Source organism: Brienomyrus brachyistius, chromosome 1 (assembly GCF_023856365.1).
Source record: "Brienomyrus brachyistius isolate T26 chromosome 1, BBRACH_0.4, whole genome shotgun sequence".
In the NCBI taxonomy this organism is placed as follows: domain Eukaryota; kingdom Metazoa; phylum Chordata; class Actinopteri; order Osteoglossiformes; family Mormyridae; genus Brienomyrus; species Brienomyrus brachyistius.
This window is the reverse complement of record NC_064533.1, coordinates 19,110,925-19,133,279: the sequence shown is the minus strand read 5'-3', so window position 1 is coordinate 19,133,279 and position 22,355 is coordinate 19,110,925. Positions and strand designations below refer to the sequence as shown.

At 43.4% G+C, this 22,355-nt stretch overlaps 1 protein-coding gene across 1 annotated transcript; it reads left to right on the top strand.

Moving 5' to 3' along the window:
• The first annotated feature begins 249 nt into the window (after positions 1-249).
• LOC125742222 (piggyBac transposable element-derived protein 3-like) lies at positions 250-2,395 on the top strand. Its single transcript, XM_049014042.1, has 2 exons — positions 250-290; positions 874-2,395. The coding sequence occupies exon 2, from the start codon at positions 947-949 to the stop codon at positions 2,363-2,365; it is 1,419 nt and encodes a 472-aa protein (XP_048869999.1). The 5' UTR covers positions 250-290; positions 874-946; the 3' UTR covers positions 2,366-2,395.
• The last annotated feature ends 19,960 nt before the right edge of the window (positions 2,396-22,355 follow it).

Sequence of the window (22,355 nt, the reverse complement as noted above, 5' to 3'; positions counted from 1 at the left end):
TTGTGGAACGAATCATCTCAGTTTCCATTATTTCTAATGGGAAAATTCGCTTTGATATATCCTCCTGACTACCAGCAGTTCATTTTTGTCTTCTCTAGAGGACATTTGTAAACTTGAATATCTCCCATATCCTGCATGCTACCTAATTAACTCCTGTTGTGCTTTAAAGAGGACATTCAGGACTTTTAAATGATACCAGACTTATAGGGGTGGGGCTTTGGGAACTTCCTCTTCCTCCTTTAAGAAAATGGCATCCATCACCACCAGGACATTTTATGGAAAGAAGAAAAGTAAGTGCTTAATCCTTTTTATGAATAAAATTTTATCTTGAAATGTTGTTGTTTTATTTTACATGAATCTCTAAAAAACACTTTAATTAATTTTCTAATGTAATGTATAAATGTTTTTCCATGATAAGTGAGCATTTATAAAATGTCCTCCTTAGTGAACAGTTGTAATTATTTCCAAAAATTTGATTATCGTAAGCAGGAAGGGAGTCACTTTCAGAGGCAGAGAGAATTTTGCTGGAAATTGTTGGTGAAAACTCAGATATTGAGTTGTCAGATGAGGAAGATGAAAATGCAGAGTTTGAGGCAGAGTCAGAGGAGTCAGAAAGCACAGATTATGAAGTTCAAACAGGGCAAACAGAAACAGAAGAGTCGGCGAGAGAACAACCATCCACATCTGGTCGTCGTCTCCTCTGGGCCAAGACTACAATGTACACCCTGTCATTGTATTCTAAATATATATCACTATTAACAGTACCTATAGGTTTTTACTTTTTACTTATAGTTAGTCACAAAAATTATATATTCTGATAAATCTAATAACGTTTTTAGAAACTAATTTTCTTTATCGTCATGCTTTTTTAAGATTCAACCCCCAACTGGATGATCCTCCAATCATTCACAGCAGTGATGCCCCTACACGCAATAACTGGACCCCAATGCAATATTTTAAACAGTACATTGATGACTCTGTGTACAAAGAAATGGCTATGTTCACAAACCAGCGTGAGGTCCTTGTGTCTGGAGCATCACTTAACACCACCCCTGAAGAGCTGAAGACATTTTTTGGAAGTTCTATCTACATGGCCTGTCTTGGTTATCCAAATATTCAGATGTATTGGGCCTCAAACACCAGAGTTCAAATAGTTGCAGAATCCATGACCAGAAATCGGTTCTACAAGCTAAGACAATCTATTAAGATCATCAATGACCTGGATATTTCAGATGAGGAAAAAAGAAGAGACCTCTTGTGGAAGGTCAGGCCCCTTCTGAACAAAGTGAGGAAAGGATGTTTGAGTCTTCCAAGAGCACAAAAACTGTCCATTGACGAGCAAATGATTCCATTTACTGGCCGCTGCCCAGTTCGCCAGTATGTTCCAGGCAAACCATACCCAACTGGATTGAAAGTGTTTGTCTTGGCCACACCAAATGGGGTGGTCTTAGATTTTGTTGTGTACCAAGGCAAGACCACCTTCCCAATCACAGCAGGACAGGGCATCGGAGCACAAGCTGTTCTTCACTTGACTGAGTCCATTCCCAGAGGAACCCACTTGTTCTTTGACCGGTACTTTACAACCGTCGACCTTTTGAACACGCTGGTGGAGAAGGGGCTGACAGGAACTGGAACTCTGATGAAGAACAGAATTCCAAAGGAGTGCAACATTATAGGGGACCAAGCCATCAAAAAGAAAGGAAGAGGGACATCTGAGATGGTGGTCAGACGAAGCCCTCCTGAACTTGCTATCATTAAGTGGTTTGACAATAAGCCAGTGGTCATGGCATCTTCTGCCTATGGCATTGAGCCTCAAGACACACGCAATAGATGGTCTAAGAAGGACAAAAGGCATGTTCAGGTGTCAAGACCACTGGCAGTGGCTGAGTACAACAGCAACATGGGTGGGGTAGACATGGCCGACCGAATGCTAAGTTTCTACAGGATGGCCACTCGCACTCGGAAGTGGACGGTGCGTGTAATTTTGCACTTTTTTGATTTGGCAATCACCAATGCATGGCTTCAGTACAGGAATGATTGCCAGCTTCAAGGGAAGAAACCACTGAAGTTTCTTCAATTCAAATTGCTACTTGGTGAGCAGCTGATTACCCATGGTCAAGCTGGAATCTCTAGTGAGAGTGAAGATGACTACACTCCCCCACGTCAAAAGTGGAAACCTCAGCCGAATGCATCCCTGAGACACTATGGAGCTATCCATCTTCCAGAAATGGTGGATGAAGCACATGCATCCAGGTGTCGCAGAACTGGATGTAACAGCAAAACATACGTGATGTGCACTAAGTGTAAGATCTTTTTCTGTGTTTCAAAGAAGGGGAACTGCTTCTTGAAATATCATACCCCATAAACAAGAAATAAATAAAAGTTCCAAAATACAAACACCACACTAACAATGATGTGTTAGTTCCAGTCAAAGTTCATACTGATTCTTGATATTTTCTTTGTAATTTCGTTGTTGTGTTCATGGTTCGTTTTCGGATATACTAACTTCCGTTGTCCAGTGTGGTGGACACAACATATTGTGAAAATAAAACTTAAAAATAAAAAAAAAAACTTGTCAGTATGCTCATTGCCTTTCAAACAATTGGAAAAAAGAAAAATAAAAGTAATTTGAAAACATTTTTTTTCCTGGTAGTCAGGAGGATATGAGTGCTTTGGATTACGAGCACGTATCCGGAAGGAATTATGCTCGCAATCCGAGGTTTCACTGTTACTTTTATTTTTATTATAAGAAAGAACTAGAAGAAGATATATTATAATTACCATTATCTCTTTATCTTGATTGCTAAATTCGTATATTTTTTTCTAGGCGGTAGTTGTATTGTATTTCAGAGGTCGGCTATTTTCATAACGAATCGACGAAGAAAGCGTTTGCAAGTCCCACCAAAGTACCAAAAAAAATAAAAAATAATCCCACCGCTGGTTTGGTAATGGAACTTTTGGTACTGGTACTCGACCGTAATTGAATGGAGAATTGAAAGTACCGAGAGTGCGGTGGAAGAGCGCCATTTGTTTAGTTTGCCTGTGTCACTCCAGCGAGGAACGGTAAGGTTGACTTCTCAGCCTTTTGGGGGACTGCGGCTGAGGTTCACGACTAGATCTGAAGAGTCTCTCATAGGTATCTGAAAGGCATAATCTATATGGCGCCACTGGGGCTTCGATCATCAGCTACGATCATCTGTTTTTTATTATGATTCTTGTTATTTGTGGGTTCTGCTGGTCACAATGATGCTTCTCTTTTGTGTGGAAACAGATGAGGAAAGTGGTATTATTTTATATCTGATACTAGAGTGGCTGCTATGTAATTGTGTGGTTACCAGACTGACCAAACTACGGATATTTTGTTGCAAAAAATACCACTTTAATCAAGACTGCGTGCATCATTGGAAGATTCCTGAGTTTCTTATTGATTTTCATTGAGAAGAGGCTGAAACTGCATTTAATTTTAAAATAGCTTATAGCTATCTTTTCTATTCTAATAAATATTTCAAAACTAAACATGTAATTTAAAAAAAGCACATCATCCCGGTGATATAAAGGTAAATGCGACAGAAGAAAATAGCTGGAGAGGATGAAATAAAAACGAGCAAAAGCATTGTTTTGAAGTCACATTCATAAAGTGATTAACTCGACTCATTAAAAACAGCTACCAGTCAGGGTGGGGGACGTGGGCGGTCTCAAAATCTGACAATGGCCTAAGCTACCGAACTGTCAGTATTATGCATCGGCAGTTTTATTACCATGGATACGGAGGACACAATTGATTTGAGCCAAGCACCGGCGGAGCTGAAAATAAAAAGGTCATACTGGTGTAATGTCCGGGTGTAATGCCTGTCCAAAAGTATCTCTTAACCTGCTCGTGCAGAATAACAAATGCCAGGTGTCCAAGTACAGGAAGGTTGCTAAGCTCATCTCCGAGCAGCTTGACACCTATTCCCACACTATCTCCATTGGTCTCACGTACGAGTCGCGATATCGTGCTGACTGCAAGTCCGGATAAAGAAGCTGGACAGCCCCCTAAATCCATACCCCAGCTATTTCTCAATCAGTTCGTGTGATGTGACTCGCTCCCCTGCAGCAGCCACCATAATCGCATCATAAACAAGCGCCATTTTTCGGCATCAGCCTTTCACATGTGTTCAGTGTTCCTAGAGTTGCAGCGGCGGTTGCTTGCTGAGGGAGAATCTGCCTCGATTGCCGCTCAGTATTACAGAATTTGCATTATGATCCCAGAACTGGCGCAGATGCGTGTCCTGTGACGCTCCTGGATGGGGGTGGGGGTGAGGGGCGCAATCCCGCAATTGGAGCGCAGCATTCGGGTAAGACACCTGCAGGGAGGAAATGAGCGTCTGGTCTGTGCTACGTCTGTCCCACCTCTTCGTTTTTGGAGCTCCGTGTGTAATGCAGACATCGACGTCGCAACTGGTTGTGTGACAAGTGGTCCTTCACAAGTCAAGCTTAGTGTGGTGCGAGTTAGTCATCCGAACAACGTGGGTAGAACAGTTGTTACGAAGTTTTTTTTGAAAAATGTAAATGAATTAGGGGAGGAAAATAATGAATCTTCCTACTACAATACTATAAAATATATTTGGTCCACGACCAATGCGCTTTAGAGTAGTTTGCAAGTTCAGACTAAACGGTGTGCGGACTTTGATATACATACACTGCTATGGGCTGGCTCCCCATATATTCAGGCATCTACTGGCCATTGCCATTGGCCGATACCTGCGTAATATATATATATATATATATATATATATATATATATATATATATATATATATATATATATATATATATATATATATATATATATATATATATATTTATATATTTATTTTTTTTGGGGGGGGGGGTGCTCACGATTGTTTGTGCTCAGGAATCTGCTGCAGGCCGGCTGTGAACCCCCGGTCGGATACCATGAACCGATGGAATGGAGGAGGGATGTTCACAGCCACGGGGATTATCGGTTCCGTGAGTTTTTCGATTAATGCCGCGCCTGAAGGCCTCTCTCGGGCTGCCGCAAGACGCTGCGAAACAGAAACCGGCGTCTGCTGTGGGAATGTTTAAGAGCAAAATCTCTCTATTTCCCTGTTCATTCAAACGCACAGTATATTGAATAGGTCTTGAAAAGAACTCGTCGCATTGCAGCTACAAATATCGAACTGTATTTTTATGTTCCATTGGTGGCCCTGATTCTGTGGCTTGAGATGGGTATACAATCTGAAAAGCGGCACTAAAATATGCATGCATTTAATGTGTGACGGGTGGCCGCATGGCCGTAGCTACGGTTGAGGACACAGCGGTCAAGTCCTCAGTATTTTTTCTTCTACTCGAATAGCCACGATCCATTACAAGGCACACCTAGGGAGAGCTAACACTTTTGACTTCGGTATTTTAGAAATCCGCCACACTTCCCGTGATCTGGGTTGTACCCCATCTGTTTGCATGGGTTTTCTCTTGGTATTCTGGTTTCGCCCTCCAGTCCGAATAGTTCAGGCAAACCGGTCATTGCCATTGGCTGATACCTGTGTAAATGCCATATGATAACCTGTTGTCTCATCCAATATGTACATTGCCTCATTGCCTAAACTTCTGCGGACACACCAAAACCTAAGACGAAAACATTTAGATAATCGATTAACTGAACTGTGTTAGAAGCGGGGCAAATGTAGGAATTTATTCACAGCGGCGTTTTATCTGTGCCACGACTGGGGAAAAAAATAAAGCACGTTTTCCGAACTTGAACCAACGCGAAAACGTTATTCAGACCAACCAAATTTTATTCGTACTGTTCAGCGGTTACTGCGCCCACCCATTCGGGGTCAGATCTCTGCCCTAAAGCTGTAATTCCCATGGTCATTAATTATTCCAGTTCAGACCCTGATTTATTGTAATTTATGGTTTTTATGACTCTAAACAAAGTCGGCCGTTAAACGTGGGGATGCCAGCATGAATATAATCACAAAATTTGCCACCACTAAAGCGCACAAACAGTAGATGAGTTCGTGTCTTGCCATTGTCTCCAAATGCAAGAAATTCATGACCATGAACTCAAACCTATTCGATCATCGTTTGCACATCTCAGATGTGCACAACACGATTCGCAACTTAATAGCGCCACCTGCTGCTTTTCCTGAAGATCAGCCAGGAAAAACCGATATTTTGGGCGGCAGCTGTTTTTCGGGGTAGGACCAGGCCCGCGCCAATGCAGAAAACTCTGATGATCCTGTTTTGCACCTTATAAGTGTCCTGCAGCTGAGTTTCTGTAGTACGTGTGATACCTGGAATATATCCAGAGTTCCCATTGGTAGGGTTAGGGTTATGTGATGTGTTTTTTTCAACATGGAAAAGTCATACAATAAAATGTACCAAAACAATGGCATTACTGGGAAACTAGAAAAGTGGTTAAATGTATTGTTCAGTTTTAAAACGAAACTAGCAATGTGATTATACAAGCTTAGAACTCTTCTTCTACCAGTCTCTGGATGCTTTAACCAAGTTCCCACTGGTTACTTAACTTGTTCTCATTGGGTTAACCCAGAAAAAAATAACAGCACAGAGTTTACTACCCTCCATGGGACTCAAGATACGATTTAATTGGTTAGACAATTCGGCACCTGTGATCAAAACATTCAACACAATCCAGTTTAACAGATGCAGCGTAAATAACACACATATATAATAGTTTCTCACAGTGGATGGAAAGTCCAGAGCCTCCAGTGGCGTTTCTGTGCCATCGCTCCGTATTAAGAAATTCATAAATGACAGGCCTGCTTGGCTACATCATGTAGACTTCAGCACAATTCATTTTTTTGCAGCAGCAGAAATGCAGAGGCAAATGACGTCCGATTGACCGGCTTTACCCATCACTGTAAACAGACCGCCGGTGCTATTCCTCAGATTATCTGTCATGACATTATCCATCAGTCTGCCGTGCACCCATTCATGCTACAGCGTTTTCCAAGTGTAGTAGACCTACCAAGCATATGAGAACCTGGAATGATTTAAATTGGGTCTGAAAGGTTTTGCATTATGCAGCGCATCCTGGGTATGTTGCAGGTGTATAAGTTGCGGAATCTTTAATAATCTGTATTTATTTTTATCCTGGTATCAAAGTGGTATTCTTTCTTTGTAAAGGGCTTCTCCTTTTTAATATTTGTGTTACTCATTTTTCATAATAAAATAATAAAAATACTGCTAACTGGAACATCTAAGGTTTAAAATGTGAGTAGGGTCTCTGAACACAGGCTACATGTTTCTGTAACAAATCCAAGGCAAGAAGTCCAACATGACAGTAACCCTAACCCTATAAAAGGCTGCCGATGAGCCGTATGATAATAAAAATGTAGTGGACGTTGCTGATTACATTTAATGACAATTTTTGATTTACTTTAAGAAGGCCTAAATCTTACAGCCACGTTATTAATTGCAAAATTTGAAAAGAAAAATAGGCCTACCTTCCACAATAAGAGTATTAACTGTGTGGCCAGTGTCTTTATTGGTACTCATTTACACATTTTGCACTTGTTTATTCGAGTATTTTATGAAAGATTTATCACTGATCGTTACAATATTTGGATTTACGTGGTGACCGTATACTGATCAAGTTATGCTTTCTCTGTGCTTTGGATTGGAGACAGGGTATTTATTTCTTGCCGTTTTTCTTGAATATTCACTAGGTGTCACTGTTGGTTTTCCAATATGATTTCTTGCGCATTTATCGCTTGTCTTCAAGAACTAATACAAAGGACATCTTCCGTATATGTAGCCTAGCATTATCTTCCTTTAATGTGAAGTTAAGCTCCGATTTGCTATTTATACTATTATTAATGCACATATAAACCGATAAGTATAAAATGGTAAGTTATTATTCAGTTATGTCTTATTCGATTTAGTGTAATTGATTCATACTGAATTAAGTTTCGTCTCCCCGCTTTAGAAAGCGTAAGGTTAATCTATTAAAACATTTGTTGCGAATATTTAATACTTCCTTCCACGGCTCATTATTTTCAGCATCATTTTCAGTGTCATGGTGTGTACGTCTCAAATTGTAGTGATCTCGTTTTGGTTCATAATAATCTATTACTGTCACATTCGGGCCGCTTCAGCGCGTCAACATTAATGCGGGAGGAGAAGTAATTTTTACGCGGGACGACGGAGCGGCCCCAGCAGTAGCTCAGGGAATTGCATGGCCTGTTATTTGATCAGGCTCAAAGCCCCTTTCCTTATGACATGTAAATGACTCGGCCTGTGATCAGGGAAGGCGGCTTGGTACGAATGCTTTCGGGTGCCGGAGCAATATCTGTATAAGCGCGTTGGCTCTGAAGCGACGCGATATACCGGAAAGATCTGTAACGGAGTCGCTGGCTCGGCGTTGACTGTCAAACGTTTTTTTCACTCCATTTTTATAACAGCGTAACGACCTGTTATAGTAGTCATCCTGAGTGTTTCAGGCAAGCTGGGGAAGCTGTCCGCCCCTTAGAGTCCCCCAAAGGCGCATCACGACTTTGCTAAAGGATGATTAATGGCGAGGGGACACGTCGGTAGAAAGGCGAATTAACGCCGTCTTCACCGACAGCTAGGGTGTAATGGGCAGGTAACCGTTAACTTCTGTTTGTCACCTACTCCCTAGATGGCGGCTGCATTAATAAGGTGACAAGCACTGGGCGTGTTACTCCATAATACAGAATATTGCGGGAGGTTCTTGGGATTATGCGCGTTTTCGTAAAAAAAAAAAAAAAAGAAAGAAAGAAACATACTGGTTTAAAAGTACATGACACAAGCGTTAAACACGATATATCTTAAAGAGGTAACACAGTGACTGCTCAGGAGAACTCTTCAGGCAGTTCTGCAGTTTTGGGAGAAGTGAGACACCAGCTCGATGTAGGAAGGGTGCTGGCTGTCCGTGAGGTCCCATGCCGCCATAGCTGCCCCCCATGTTGCATTCCCTGGTGCACTCTGCTCAGCCTGTGGTATTATGTTATAAAAGCCTCAATTACAGCTCTGGCTCCCCGAGTGATTCAGCTTCCAAGGTAGTCGCACCGCTCGGAGCCAGCAGCCCTTATTCTGCTGCTGCTGGTGGTCAGCTGCAGAAAGTTCCTGATGCTCCAGTCAGGAACAGCATTCCTGGACAGGAACTCTTTACCCCCCACTCCCCTTATTTGCATTCATTGACTGGAATCCCTGTCTTTTAAACTGGGCTATCATGTGACTGGAGTCCTAAGATCCCTCCTGGGCTGATGACATTATGAAGGGGATGTTCTAAGTGAATTATCTGTAGCCCTGAACTGCCACCTGTATCAACTGGCTTTATAGCTTCGCTCGGTGGGGCAGGAGAACACTCTGCGTGCTGGACAGGCACGTAGCCATGCAGTAAAGTTGCCGATTTGAACCTCCACCAAAATTTCTTTGCTACCGCACAGACACGCAGCCAGTTACGAAAATTCCAAGTTCAACCGAGGGGAGACCCCACCGAAGTTTATTTCTGGCTACGGGCCTGGTGCTTCTGTTACAGGCCGGTTCTCTTTCCGGAAAGTTCCTGCAGGTTTCCATCATTATTTTTAATTAATTATTTCCACAACACAAAGCTTTCAGTATGAAGCGAGCCAAGTGAGGCTGGTGTGCGGTCTCCATGACTGGGATCGAGGAGATGAACAGACAGCATGTTTTACATGTGACCTAAAGCGGTGGGCCACGGGTGCTGGGGGAGGGGGGGTATTATGTTTCTCAGGTTCTTCACCCAGCCGCACAATGCCACAGCCTCGATCCGTTCCGCTTGTGCTGCTCCCCTGAAGGGGTACGGCCTGAGGAGTGGGCAGACAGGCAGATGATGGCGTTCTTTGCTCTTCAGGAACATCATGAGGAAGAACGTCTCGCGGGGGCAAACGACTCCCCCCGGGGGGGCTAATCGATAGGAGGTGAGTCGCCTGCTGCCGCGGCGCCCGCTCCTCACTGCTTTCCGAGTGTGATCTTCCGCTAATGAGCAGCAGGACGAAGAACAAGCAAATCAGGATTTCTCATCGAGATGCTTTTCATCAAGACATCCCTGGATTTTATTTTTCAACATTTTCCTTTAATTTCCAGCATCATTTTCCGCCCGTATGTCTCCAGACTTTGATTTTAAATAATTTTTCTGCAGTCCTCTCAGGATGGAGTCCCTGCACTTGGCAATTTAACAATTAATTTTAATCAGCCAGGGCAACTTGTCAAGTCACCTCATTTTAAGCATTGATTAAAAAAAATAATTCATCACTGGCTCGCCGGTGGGTTCGGCGGTTAAAATTTACTTGGTGATGGAGTCAGGAGGTACATCTCCGCAGCGTGTCTGACAGTATCCCTGCTCTGCCGCTTGCAGAGACTCACGGCGGCTCCTACGATCGCAGGATCATTCCTTGCCGAACGGGAGGGAGAGGAAACAAAGTGTACCTGCTGTTCAGATGCCACATGTGCAGAAACGTCAGGAAAAAAATCTAAGGTTGTCACTTGGTGTTTGAAATTATGATTTTGAAGGAGAGCCGGGTCCTGTTTCAGAAAGCAGGATTTCTTACTTAGCTGGATAACTTGTTGGATTTAAGGTATCCAAATTTACATGGACTTTATCTTCATTCATATTTAGCCCACCCTACCTTAAATCAGACAAGATATCTGGCTAAGCAAGAAATCCTGCTTTCTTAAACAGGCCCCTGGGGTTGACATTGTTGACTTAATTTTAGCTTGATCAGATGAGGAGCACCAACTCTTGCCAGTAACGGGGGTCAACCTGGACTTCAGCAAATCAGTGTTGCCCAGCTGATTTGCTTTTCCTATGTAGATGTAGATTTAAACAGCTGATTCTTTCCTTGTGATTATGGCCAATCTAGTTCAGCATTAATGTTATATTTGCGATGCTGTATTTAAAATGAGCATCAGAAAGAATATTCTGTTTTGTTCCATATTTTGCTGTTCTAAATTATGATATGTGTGACTTACTTAAAGGTTGGGTTGGACGCTCGGTAACCACATGCCGGGCTAGTCGCACTTAATTTTCTATTGATTGGCTTTGTGTTTTGGCTCCCCCGTGTGGTCAGGTGCAAAATGACCAGGCTGCACTTCAAGCCGGACACACACCCCTTTTCTTACATTTAGGCTACTTCTTTCATACGTTCCCTTTAACAGGTGTATTTCTCCCACATTTGGCCCTGTGTATGGTGACATAAAAAAGGCACAGGAGTATTAGAGTGATTAAGGACACTGGTTTGTAACCGAAAGGCTACTTGTGAAGATCCCAAGATGATTTTGGCTGTTGTACACCTGAAAATGGCACTTAGCCTGAATTTCAGTACACTCAAACACGCAGCTCTGCCAGTAGGTAAATTTTCTAAGTTGCTCTGTAGAGGAACCACATGCTAAGAAATGTTTACATTTGTGTTTTTGGTCACGCATTTAGCGGTACCCACAGCATTAGTCCTCAGCACCACTGTTGGTATGTACCAGCTTTCGAATCCCTCCATTTTGCATTTACAGTTGCAGTAAAAGACATTTTCATTATCTCGTCGTATTTTGGTCTGTCCAAAGGGACTATAACATCTGAACTCGTTCATTTTATGTAAGTGAAATACGCTGCTTCAGGGGAAAGGGTACCCTCCCCACTACAAATCATGCTATATGCTACTTTGTGCGCAATATTGACTCCTATCGCGACATATTTAAGATCTGACACAGGAACGATATTAGTGCTCAATATAAGTCAGTGTCGCTTTTCAGTGGAGCCCAGACTGCGAAACAGCGCACGCCGCTGATTTATTGCTTAGTGGTTGCTTTTGAACATTGCTTTGTCAGTGGTTTCTGCCCAAAACAGGATATGAAAACGATTGTGAAACTGAAGAATATCACGCGGTACAGTGAACAATCGCTAAACATTTCTCAATAAACCCTGCGTCTGTATTGTGCCTTTTGACCCTATTGTCAGGATTGTGCCTTTTTATTATTAGTTTTTTTTTTTTTTTTTTTACCGTGGATGTTAATTAATTAAATATAGGATGGTAACATAATTGTCTTTTCTGTTGACATTTTTTCCAAAGCTCACTCCGACTCCATGGCTCTCGGGAGAGACGCATTACAAAACTGATAATTACATTAAATATACATAGACAATAAAGAGCGTGTTTACATAACTATACCCATAAATATCTGATTGAGAAGACATTGTTCTTCAGCTTCTTTTAAGCCGCTCTCCGAGGGACACGGTTTTAATGACATGATGGTTTAAAAGATGTTGCTCAGTCTTGTTCCATATTTAATTAACTTAGCTTTTTTCCCTCCTAACATGTGATCGCACAGAGACAATAACAAATAGCTCCGAAATGAACCACTGGCGAGACCTTGTCATGCTTTGTGAACCATTTACAAAACAGGATATGCAAAGAGGCGCGAGCATGAGAGCGCTGCTGCCCCTCGGGAGCGCGCCCTGCAAGCGATTCATCAAAAATCACTGATACCAAGGTGCGTCGGAAATACAGTGTTTGCCGAGAATCCTGGACGTTGACGCAGGTCTGCCTTTCCGATCGTGGTTTTTGATGCATCTGAGGTTTGGGGATTGAGGTGGGCGTCGGGGCCCTCCAGTGTCTCTCCCACCCGGGGTCTAATTTTCGTCCCCTTCACCGGCGTCGCGCACACGGTGAAAATGCCGCCGAGCGCCATAGGAATAGCACAAGTTTGCGGCGCCATGGCAACGGGCTTTATTTTTAGTTTAATTACACTTTTCTCCCGCAACGTTAATTTATCAAAGTCTTGCGTAATCTTGAAGGGAATTGGATTGCTGAATTATGGCGGCGTGTCGGTCGGCTTGATTAACTGTACTTTAACTGGAGCTTGGTAACTTTGTGACCCTCCATTAAGTGCATTAACACGCGCACACTCGTCAGACACGTTAATTGATGCCTTTGATACAACTGAAGCCCGCTCCTGTGCGCAGATGCACATATAAACAGATATAAATATGTTATAAATAAATAATTCTATAGTCTCTGTAGGGCTGAATTAAGATATACAATTTTCTTTTGTTTACAAAACGCTTGCGTTTTTGTTTAATCTGCAGCGGCTCCTTCGGAAACCCGAAGTAATTTAACGCTAAAAAAAGCACACACCGAGAAGCAGTCTGAAAATCTCATTTACAGTTTTTTGTCTTATAATGGCCCAGTCCACCGTGCAAATAGGAACAGAATCGCAAGAGTCAATTAATGGAAACACAGCCACCAGGTCCAAATAAAATAAAATCTTAACTTTCTGCCAGGACTATCCCTTTTAATAAAGACAATAAATATTACGCACGATGCCTCTTATTGCATGCATGGAGAACGGCTTCATATTCTAACAGAGAATGCATGCTGAATATGTATTGTTAGGACTGTTCGTAATATTATTTTTTGCAGCATTTCTGGTTCCTGATCATTATCTGCTGTTGGCTGTCTTGCATCGCACGTGAATCCCTGTTTCTCACACAGCTTCTGCCCTGCAGTGACGGCTACTTCTTTTCTCTGGAGACAGAGAATCAGAAGAACTTAAAAAAAGACCCGGTTCTGTCACACGACTCCTGCCCCCGTGTCACAAACTCTGTCTGACCGCTAAAAATACACGTTATCGCTCTTTCCCCACCTGACCAAAGCGTCGGCGCGCTAACCCCGTCCCTGCTTAATGAGACCTCGGCTCTGCAAAACAGTTAAACCCAATTTTTCTTTTTCAGAAGTACTGAATTAAAAATAGGATCCTTTCCTCAAGCGAGTAGTGCGGCATATAACAGATGTAACGTTAAAATTAAGCCTTAATGTTTGTAAGCAATAAATAAATAAATAAGCGGGGGAGGGGGGTGCAAAGGGCATTTCATCAATCTGCGGCAATTAGCCGTCGCCAAAAATACTCGAGCCCGATCACTGCGTTTCGAGCGACTTAAATTGGTCTCTGCACTTCATAGGAATATTTTAACCTGGTCATTACCATTTATTGGCTCAGCACGACTTCGCTATTGAAAAATTGTAGAAAAACATCAGAAACAGAAACACGCATGTGCACAAATACGTGCATGTACATACACAAGGACCTGCTATCCTAAAGTAGTACGTGAAACCGGAGTGTTCTCGCAGTTAAAGAAAAATCACTTCCCCTATACCGTTGTTTATCTGGTTGTTTAAGATCTTAGAGAAACTCCCTGACATGAAATACCCTTGCATGAGGAAAAAAAAATTAAAAAGAAAAAAAAAATCATGAAAACACACGTCTTCTTTGACATGACAAATTTATTCTGGCGGCAGTCGATTCAGTCCTCGATTGAAGCCGTTTCATTCCCCGGCAAAGTCCCGGAAAACGACCGCCGTTCCAGCCTTTAGAAGTCATCACAACAACAAGGCGGCTGTCCCCCCCTCCCTCTGGTGAAAAATTAATTTCTGCCTTCAGTAAGGCTGGGGCACTGGGCTTCAAACAAGACTTGGATTCTCTACGAGACTCTCCTGAATGAACCTAATCAAAAAGCTAACTTCTCTCTTATGTGGAGAGATTAAGAACTGTCAGGTCCCCGGGGGATTTTCGGTTGTTCTTTTCCACACTAATGAATTGGGGTAGGAGGTGAGAGGGATAAAAACAGCCCCATTTCTACTTCAGTTCAGGCCTCACACTCACAGTCTCACACTTATGCTGGGACCTTGTTCTGACTACAAAATTTCCCATCATGCCTTTCACACGAGGCCTGAGTATCAGGAAATGGTCTCACTGCTAGAGCCAACAGTGGAGGTTTTAGACCATTTCAATTGGGGGGAGGGGGAGACAGACTGGAGCCAGTTGTTCTGTTGCCTTGAAGTCACATTTTTCAGTTTTTACAAATATATAACTCTGATTTCTTGTTCTGTCTATCTTGCTTCCAGCTTGATTATTTTTTTTTAACTTCGCTTTTCACCAACCGAAGCGACTCGACTACCAGCCGCTCCCACGTTACAAACCCGTCTAAAAAATGTTTGTATTTCACCCTTTCCCAGCGCACAAAAATTTAGCAGACATATATAAATGTAAATAATAATAGTAATAATATTTATTTCAGACCCAAGTAGGCCACAGGGGGGTCCATGCATGTTGACACAGGGGCACTGGCATCCCCAGCCCCCCACTTCCCCTACTGCACCTGCCTCCCTATATCCCTATATCGTTATTCAGTTTTATAATCAATGGAAACCCCAACAAGCCATCTGTAAGGTGACCAGTGAAACAGCTGAGAAGTTAGCATTACCACGGCCTTGGGCACCACTGACAGACTTTCAGGTTGCGTTTAGAAACTCTTTCTTGTCAAACTCATATTTCTGTTCATGGCCTTGCAAAGTATTTATAAAGCCTGGATGCAGGGTTTATATTTTTAATATTGGTTTCCTGCTGTAACATTCTCCAAGGTGCCTGGGTGGTTGTGCTTGCCTTTAGCTAGGCCTGACCCACAAGGGAGCGAGAATAATTGGCGATCAGGGTTATAAAGTGTGAACGCTCTGGAGCTCAGTGGTTGAGCCTCCGTGGCCTTCGAGCGAGAAGGTTAGGAGAGTGAAGCGGATGGAGGCCGCAGACAGATGATGAAGAAGGAGAGTGTATCTGGAGATGCATCTGCGATACCGTGTGGGTGGATGTGTTCACTCATGCCAGCTCGCGTTCAAATCCCACAAGACCCTGAGCTAAATTCCCAGTGTAAAGTTTCACTGTTTTCCAGCAATTATCACCTGAAAACTTCTTTTCCTTATGAACTAACCTGACATTACAGTTTGCCTGGGTGTCTGTATAAAACAATGCCTGACATTTGCTTTTGAAAAAACTCTTTGGAAAAAAAGAAATCTTCCAAATTACGGGCAGGCCGTCAAGAAGGCGAATGCTGGCTCTTTGCAGGGATACAATGTGTTACTGTTTCGCTAATGGCATCTTTGCGTGCTGACAAAACAAGATGTAGCTGAAAAAACACTTCATTAGCCAATCTTCATTAACATTAATTAACATTAATTAATCTTAACATAATGTCCTGGTAATTACAATTATGTTATTAAATTATGATTGAATCCTTGGAAGTGTTACATCAGTTTGTCAATCTCTGATCTCAATCTGCATCATATCTTCAGAAATATTACACCTAAACTGTATATCAACAGAAATCAATAATTAATGTATGATATTGCATCCACAAACTGTGATTAGAACAAACACTGTTGACCTGAGACCTCTTTCCCAAGTTTTGTTTAAGAAATTAAATGTTAAGTCTTTAGTCATTTATGATATGAATATAATCACACCAGAGTTATTACAGTCATAATTTAGCTATCCAAAAAAATATGTGACAATACATATGTACATGGGGTGGAAAGAGAAAAGGTTTTATATTTTTAAGTCTTATTTGATGTGTATGTGTGTAATTAGACATCATATCTACCTCTGTTGAAGTACAGACTGGGAGGCCAGTTGTAATATTGTAGTGGGTCCAGCAGAGGAGGAGATATTTTCTACAACAGTATTGTTTATGACTTTGATGAAATTGTTCCCCACTGATACTATTATGAATTCATTATTTCCAACAGCACTGATCCCTGCTAATCTTACGCTGAAAGATGTGGCTCGCCAGCCGGGTGGTTAATCCTGTTAGTAAATACGCGTCGAGGAGGCCGGCGTGCGGAATCCGCTGGGAGCTGGCTTGTCATGGATCGGGGCCAGGAGAAAACATGCCGGAAGAGGGAGACATGAGACTGGGAGGCGTGGGCTGTACCTGCCCTCAACAGCAACCTGACCTACTGCAGCGGAGGGGGCGGGATTGGGGCTAAATCTGAGTCACCTCAAATCAACACGAATGGTGCTTTTCCACTGCCACCAAGAACTGAGCTGAACCACAAAGAGATGGTTTTCCAGTGTTAAGTATGGGAGCTGTACCCGACCTGCACTGGCACGGCTTACTAGCAGGGCCGAAAGCGTGACCAAGCCGAGCTGTCTGCGGCACCCCCCATCTGATTGGTCGAAATGCAGCAGGACATGAACCGGTGATCTGGATCGATATGCCTGGATCAGTGGTATTGCACATTGCAATGTATTGATGCATTCCCAATAACTAAGAACTGCTTCTGAAAGCACTATAGTTTGGCTGAACGGAATGGATTCATAATGCAAACTTACACAGACTTGTTAGCAGGAATTAACACAGAGTAAATCATAATGTACACCCTTTGTGTTTCTCAACATACTTGTATTATTGTGTACCTGATTTACGTCATCTTCCGGTACCGAAGATCAGCTCCAACACTAAGAAGTACAGAGGACAGTAAAAATGTCCAGCCCCAAATATCAAAGATGCGTCGGTTGAATTCTCACTAAACGAGAACAATCCCATGATTTATTGTGTCCCAAGTTCATTCTTGTGAGGCAAGTTAGCAAGATCGCGAGTATGATTATTGTATTCTTAGCAATGAGAAATACCCAATGTGAGCAGTAAACAAGTGTTCTCTCTCTTATGTCACTGTGGCTCTCCAAACCTGGAGACGCCTTTATTGTGCCGACACTCCTGCCACAGAAAACCACCGTGAACTGCAACAGTGCAGTAACTAGTGTCTTCACAGTCTGCACCAGGCACAGTCTGGATCCTGTATGCTAGTGTAAAAGCACCAATAGAGACTGTAATTATTAGTCGCTTACATCTGATCCAACAGATTAGTTGAAAGAGTAAATACTGTATGCAACTACCTAAAATTTACAGCATCGTGGCATTTTTCATACTGTAATATGCAGAAAATCTGATAACAGGCTGTCTGTACCTATAAACTGTTGTGTCTGTTAGACACAGACCTAGTGTGTCAATATCAAATAACCAGCGAATCAGAGACTGGCAGGGTTCTTGTGAACATCCCAGGGAACGGATATCGGTGAAGGACGGGCGTTTTATACAATGTGTTCTTCGTGCGTGTTGGCACCCTAATCACTCATGGAAAGTGATTCATGTTACACCGATACCCTGTATCAGCTTCACACGAGGGTCAGATCCTCCAGAAGGGTAAGTGAACCGGATTCACGTTCAGTGGCAGCAGAAACGCTAATGGACTCACCCAGAAATAGCAGCAAGCTTGCTTTCATCCAGTGGCTATTTATGGACAGGCACTTCTAAAGCTCCAGTTCGCACCAAAACCCAGCCCCTTTGTTTGCAGATGCACTACGGAGAAACAAGTAAAGGAGCCAGAACAGACACGATGAAGGGAGGTGAAAAGGAACTTCCGTAACTCGTTGCCATGAGATTTGCATTTTAGACAGCAGGTGGCGCAGTGGTTAATGCCATGAGTCACCTTAAAAGAGTCATAAGGGGTACTCAACATTTGTACAGTAAAAAGATCCAGCTCTGTTAAATACTGCAAGGTGGAAAGAGGCATCAGCTCGGCTCGCGTTTGCCGTTTCATTCATTATCTGACGGCTACCAGCAAAAAGCGTCCGAAAAGGCATGGAGCTAAACGGCCCCGGTTCATTAATCCCACAGCCCGTTTCCGGGTAGCGTTTACTGCCGACTGGAATCTTTATGTGGTCTCATTTCATTTGGGTTTAATCATTTTTATCGGATCTTTATGTAACTGGACAGCAAGATGCCGCAAATAAATAAATAAAATAAAATAAAAAAATCCAAGAGCGCGACAGCCAGGCGTTTGTAGGCTACATGAGCAGCCCTGTGAACCTCATTAATGTAAAAGCAGTTAGTTATTGATTAGACTTGGATTTCTAATGTGGAAAATGCATCGAAACTTTTACTAGCCTACTTCCGATGCATTAGAAAAATAAAGTAATTGCTAAAGATGAACTGTACCGAAAGGCCGACATAAAGACTGTTCACTCCAGCATCACAGAGGATAAATCGGCAGGTCAGCGCGTTTGCGTTTAAATAAACCGGTGCATTAGCAGTGGGATGGGCGGCCATAATGCCACATCACAGACACGTGCGCACTGTTTGTATAAATATTAATATGAGGATGTGTGCTGAAATGCAATAGCTTTATAAGGGATCTCTAAATTAATACTGCGTGAAGCGCCTGTTAAATGTAAAAAATAAGACTTTTAAGCTTTACGTTAAATACTAATCAAATCCCATCCGCAGATCCATTTTAATTAATGTGAATCATAATTAGCGAAAAATGTGTTTCCCCACCAATTAACGAAAAATGTGTCGTCCTCCCCCAAACGACGGAGGAAGGGACATATTTGAAAAATGAAGTTGGAATGTGGCATTAAGCAGGTTACCGTGTGACATTGGATAAATAAATGGCAAATAATATGACGATTTACCAATGCATGGTAGAATGCTTGTTCTGAGTATATATTATTACATATACTGATACACATATGTATTGTATTACAGTCAAAGTGTATGATTGATATTTTTATGTGTAGACATACCTATTTAAACATAGTACACTGCTTGCTTGCATTTCACACATTTTACTAAATGCTGACTCCCGACAGACTGACCAGCAACCTGATTGGACGAATCCTTTGATTGGATGTCATGTTTCACACCCGTTGCCAAGATGCATAGTGCGATTTGGCAGAGACGTAATTTCTTTCTAAATGTACGAGACAAATGGAGACCATCGGAGGGACTGTTAGGGACTTCCTATAGCAAAAATAAAGCCCAAATGTTTGGATAAAAAAAACAGACTGTTAAATCCCAAAATCAAACCAGGTGGTCTCCATAGTTTCTTAGAGGCAACAAACAAGATTAATAGGGCTTAGTTTTACTAATTCGCTTTACAATTCAGCATTTTTCCTCTGTATCCTCAGTTCTGATTCCAAGTTAAAATCTCAGTACACCTCTTGCAAAGACTGGTTCCAGGTTCCACATAAGTATGGGGCCTCCCCAAATGCAGCCCCGATTGATCTGGAACGTGGATGCGACGGGCGCGAGTCAGCGATCTGTCTGCTGAAGGACGGGACAGGATTCCTCCGTGATAACTGGTGTTTTTATACGAAAGTTTGAGTCACATTTAATCAATGACAGCTGTGACTGCAACCTCGCAAAAATTAAACGGGGGAATGGGAGGAAGCGGCTGGCCAGGACGGACTCCAAAGAGCAGTCGTATCCATCCGGCCCCAATGTGCATCTGCGGTACCCCCTTCAGCCATGTCCATGTCGCCGTGGAAACGCCGTCCAGTGCTCCAGTGGCCCAGGAACTTAAGCTGGTTCTCGGGAGGCTAGCTTGGTTGGACCAGCGGCAGGTAAAAACAGATCACTCATGGGGGTGGATGAATACATAGACTATCTGAGGCTATAGCCCAGGGCCCCCGCAAACGTCAGGCCCCGCCCGCCTGGGGGAAAGTGTTAGTTACATGGGCGATGCCTGAATGTCCAAGCTGGAGCCCCCAGATAAGTTAACCCCTGATCACATGCTACACCGACTGAATTGGGGGGATTTGTGGTTCATAGGACCAACTGTGGATGGAAGGAGGTAGCGTGGGGTTCCACATATATGTAAATATGCAAGTGGGGGGGATATGGAGTTGTAAACTTGTGCCTAAAAAACATTCATGAAAAATATGCTTGATATCCACAGGATAAATATGGGTGTGACCGGGGAGTGTGTGAGAGGCAGCAGAGAGGATCTGGAATTCTTTGATGTGTCCAACGCAGGTTCGGCTGTCGGTGCTGGGGCAGTGGGCGGGTTGGCGCAGAGCTCCTGGAACACGTGCTCGGTCACAGGTGTGCACACCTTAGCCGATTCATTAAATACGGTGGTGGGTGGGCGTTTCCTCTGCGGCGCCACCATATGCGACATGTCCCCCCCCGAAGGGGATCGGCTGACCTGATTCGATAAAGACACATCCTTCCCGTCTCCTCTGCCGAACAGATGTTTTGTCCTGCTGCTTGAAAGGCCGACACCAATTAATGCCAGAAGGCAGAGAAATAAAGCAAAATCCACACGCATCCACTCGCTTTAGTGGGCCATTATGCAACCGCCATGCTCAAAGGGAACGGGCGGGTGCAACGTCGCGAAAAAAAAAAACAAAAAAAAAACCCGTTAAAGATTAAACGTGAAGCCCAAAGACTCTGCCCCCACTCCTTGCAGAAAGTTCAAAATGTGTTTGAAGCTTTTCCTTAATAAAATAGGCTCCCGATAGCCTATTAATCTGGATGATGACATGAAGGACACCCAGAGAAAAGTGGACTAGGGTGAGTATCTTGTCTGCAACTCTCTTGTTCGGCTTGGCACCGGTTTTCGGACCTGGCGGACATGGCGGAGGGCACGTACCGCAGGATGCGAATGGGGGCGCGAGCGATTTCCCAGGCGCGGTGAGCGAGAGCCAGCCCTTCAGAACTCTAAATTGCCTTTCCTCACACAGTATGGCAGGGCGATTTGGTAGTTAGATCCGCACGCTGGCAATGGCTCCGGTCGCTCTATAACACCACTGAGAACCGGTTCAGCAAAGACATCTTTGTGCAACCCATGCGGTCCAATCAAACTGTCAGAAACGGCCAGGGTATATGTAATTATAACAGTTTAAATGGGCCCCGGAGATCATCTGTGCCAAACGCTTACAGATCCACTGCTTGGGCAGGGATGTGCGCGGCTTCAGACACAGTGCCATGAAGCTGGCCGTAAAGGAACCGCGTGACCAATATTTCTTCCAAGCGAATTTAATTAAATTACAAATATGAGCAGACTGTTAGCACCCCATTTAAAGTAATGGGAAGCGCCGGCACCCTCCGTCTCGGCCAAGGCTGGGGTCTGGACCAGCGCAAAGTGCCCTTGAAGGTTGTCCGAAACAGACCAGCTGACCGAATTCTTTCCCCAGCGGTCCTGGGAGTAGGACCACGTCAATGTTTATCGCAGCCATGGGACCGGGCAGATACTGCTCCTCCTTCCATGGTTTATTTTACAGTATTCCATCGTGCTATGATCCTGGCTCCTTTACAGGCTCCGGTTATCCTCGTTCGTGAGGATTTACGGTGTTAGACAATATCACACTGCAGATGGCGCTAACAGGAATAGCAGGACGCAGGTGTTCGGGCCTTTGGACTGTCCGGTGGGGCGAACGGAGGCTTCTGGTCAAGGGTCCCATGTGGACAATGAGGGAACAGTGCAGGAGGAGAGAGGGACTATATCAGTTGGGTGAAGAAGATGGATTATGAGCCAGTTGGGTTATCAAGCATCCGTCTGAAGAGCAGTTCCAGTGCAGGAATGTCTAAGCAAAGGCCAGGGGAAGAAGACCTCATAACATCACCCCCCCAGCATCCCTGTCCAGCCCTGCTCTGCCCAGGGACTCTGCTTTCATTCAAAAGCTAAATTATATACACAGATCCAGCAAGCTGTGAAATACATAGGGGTCAC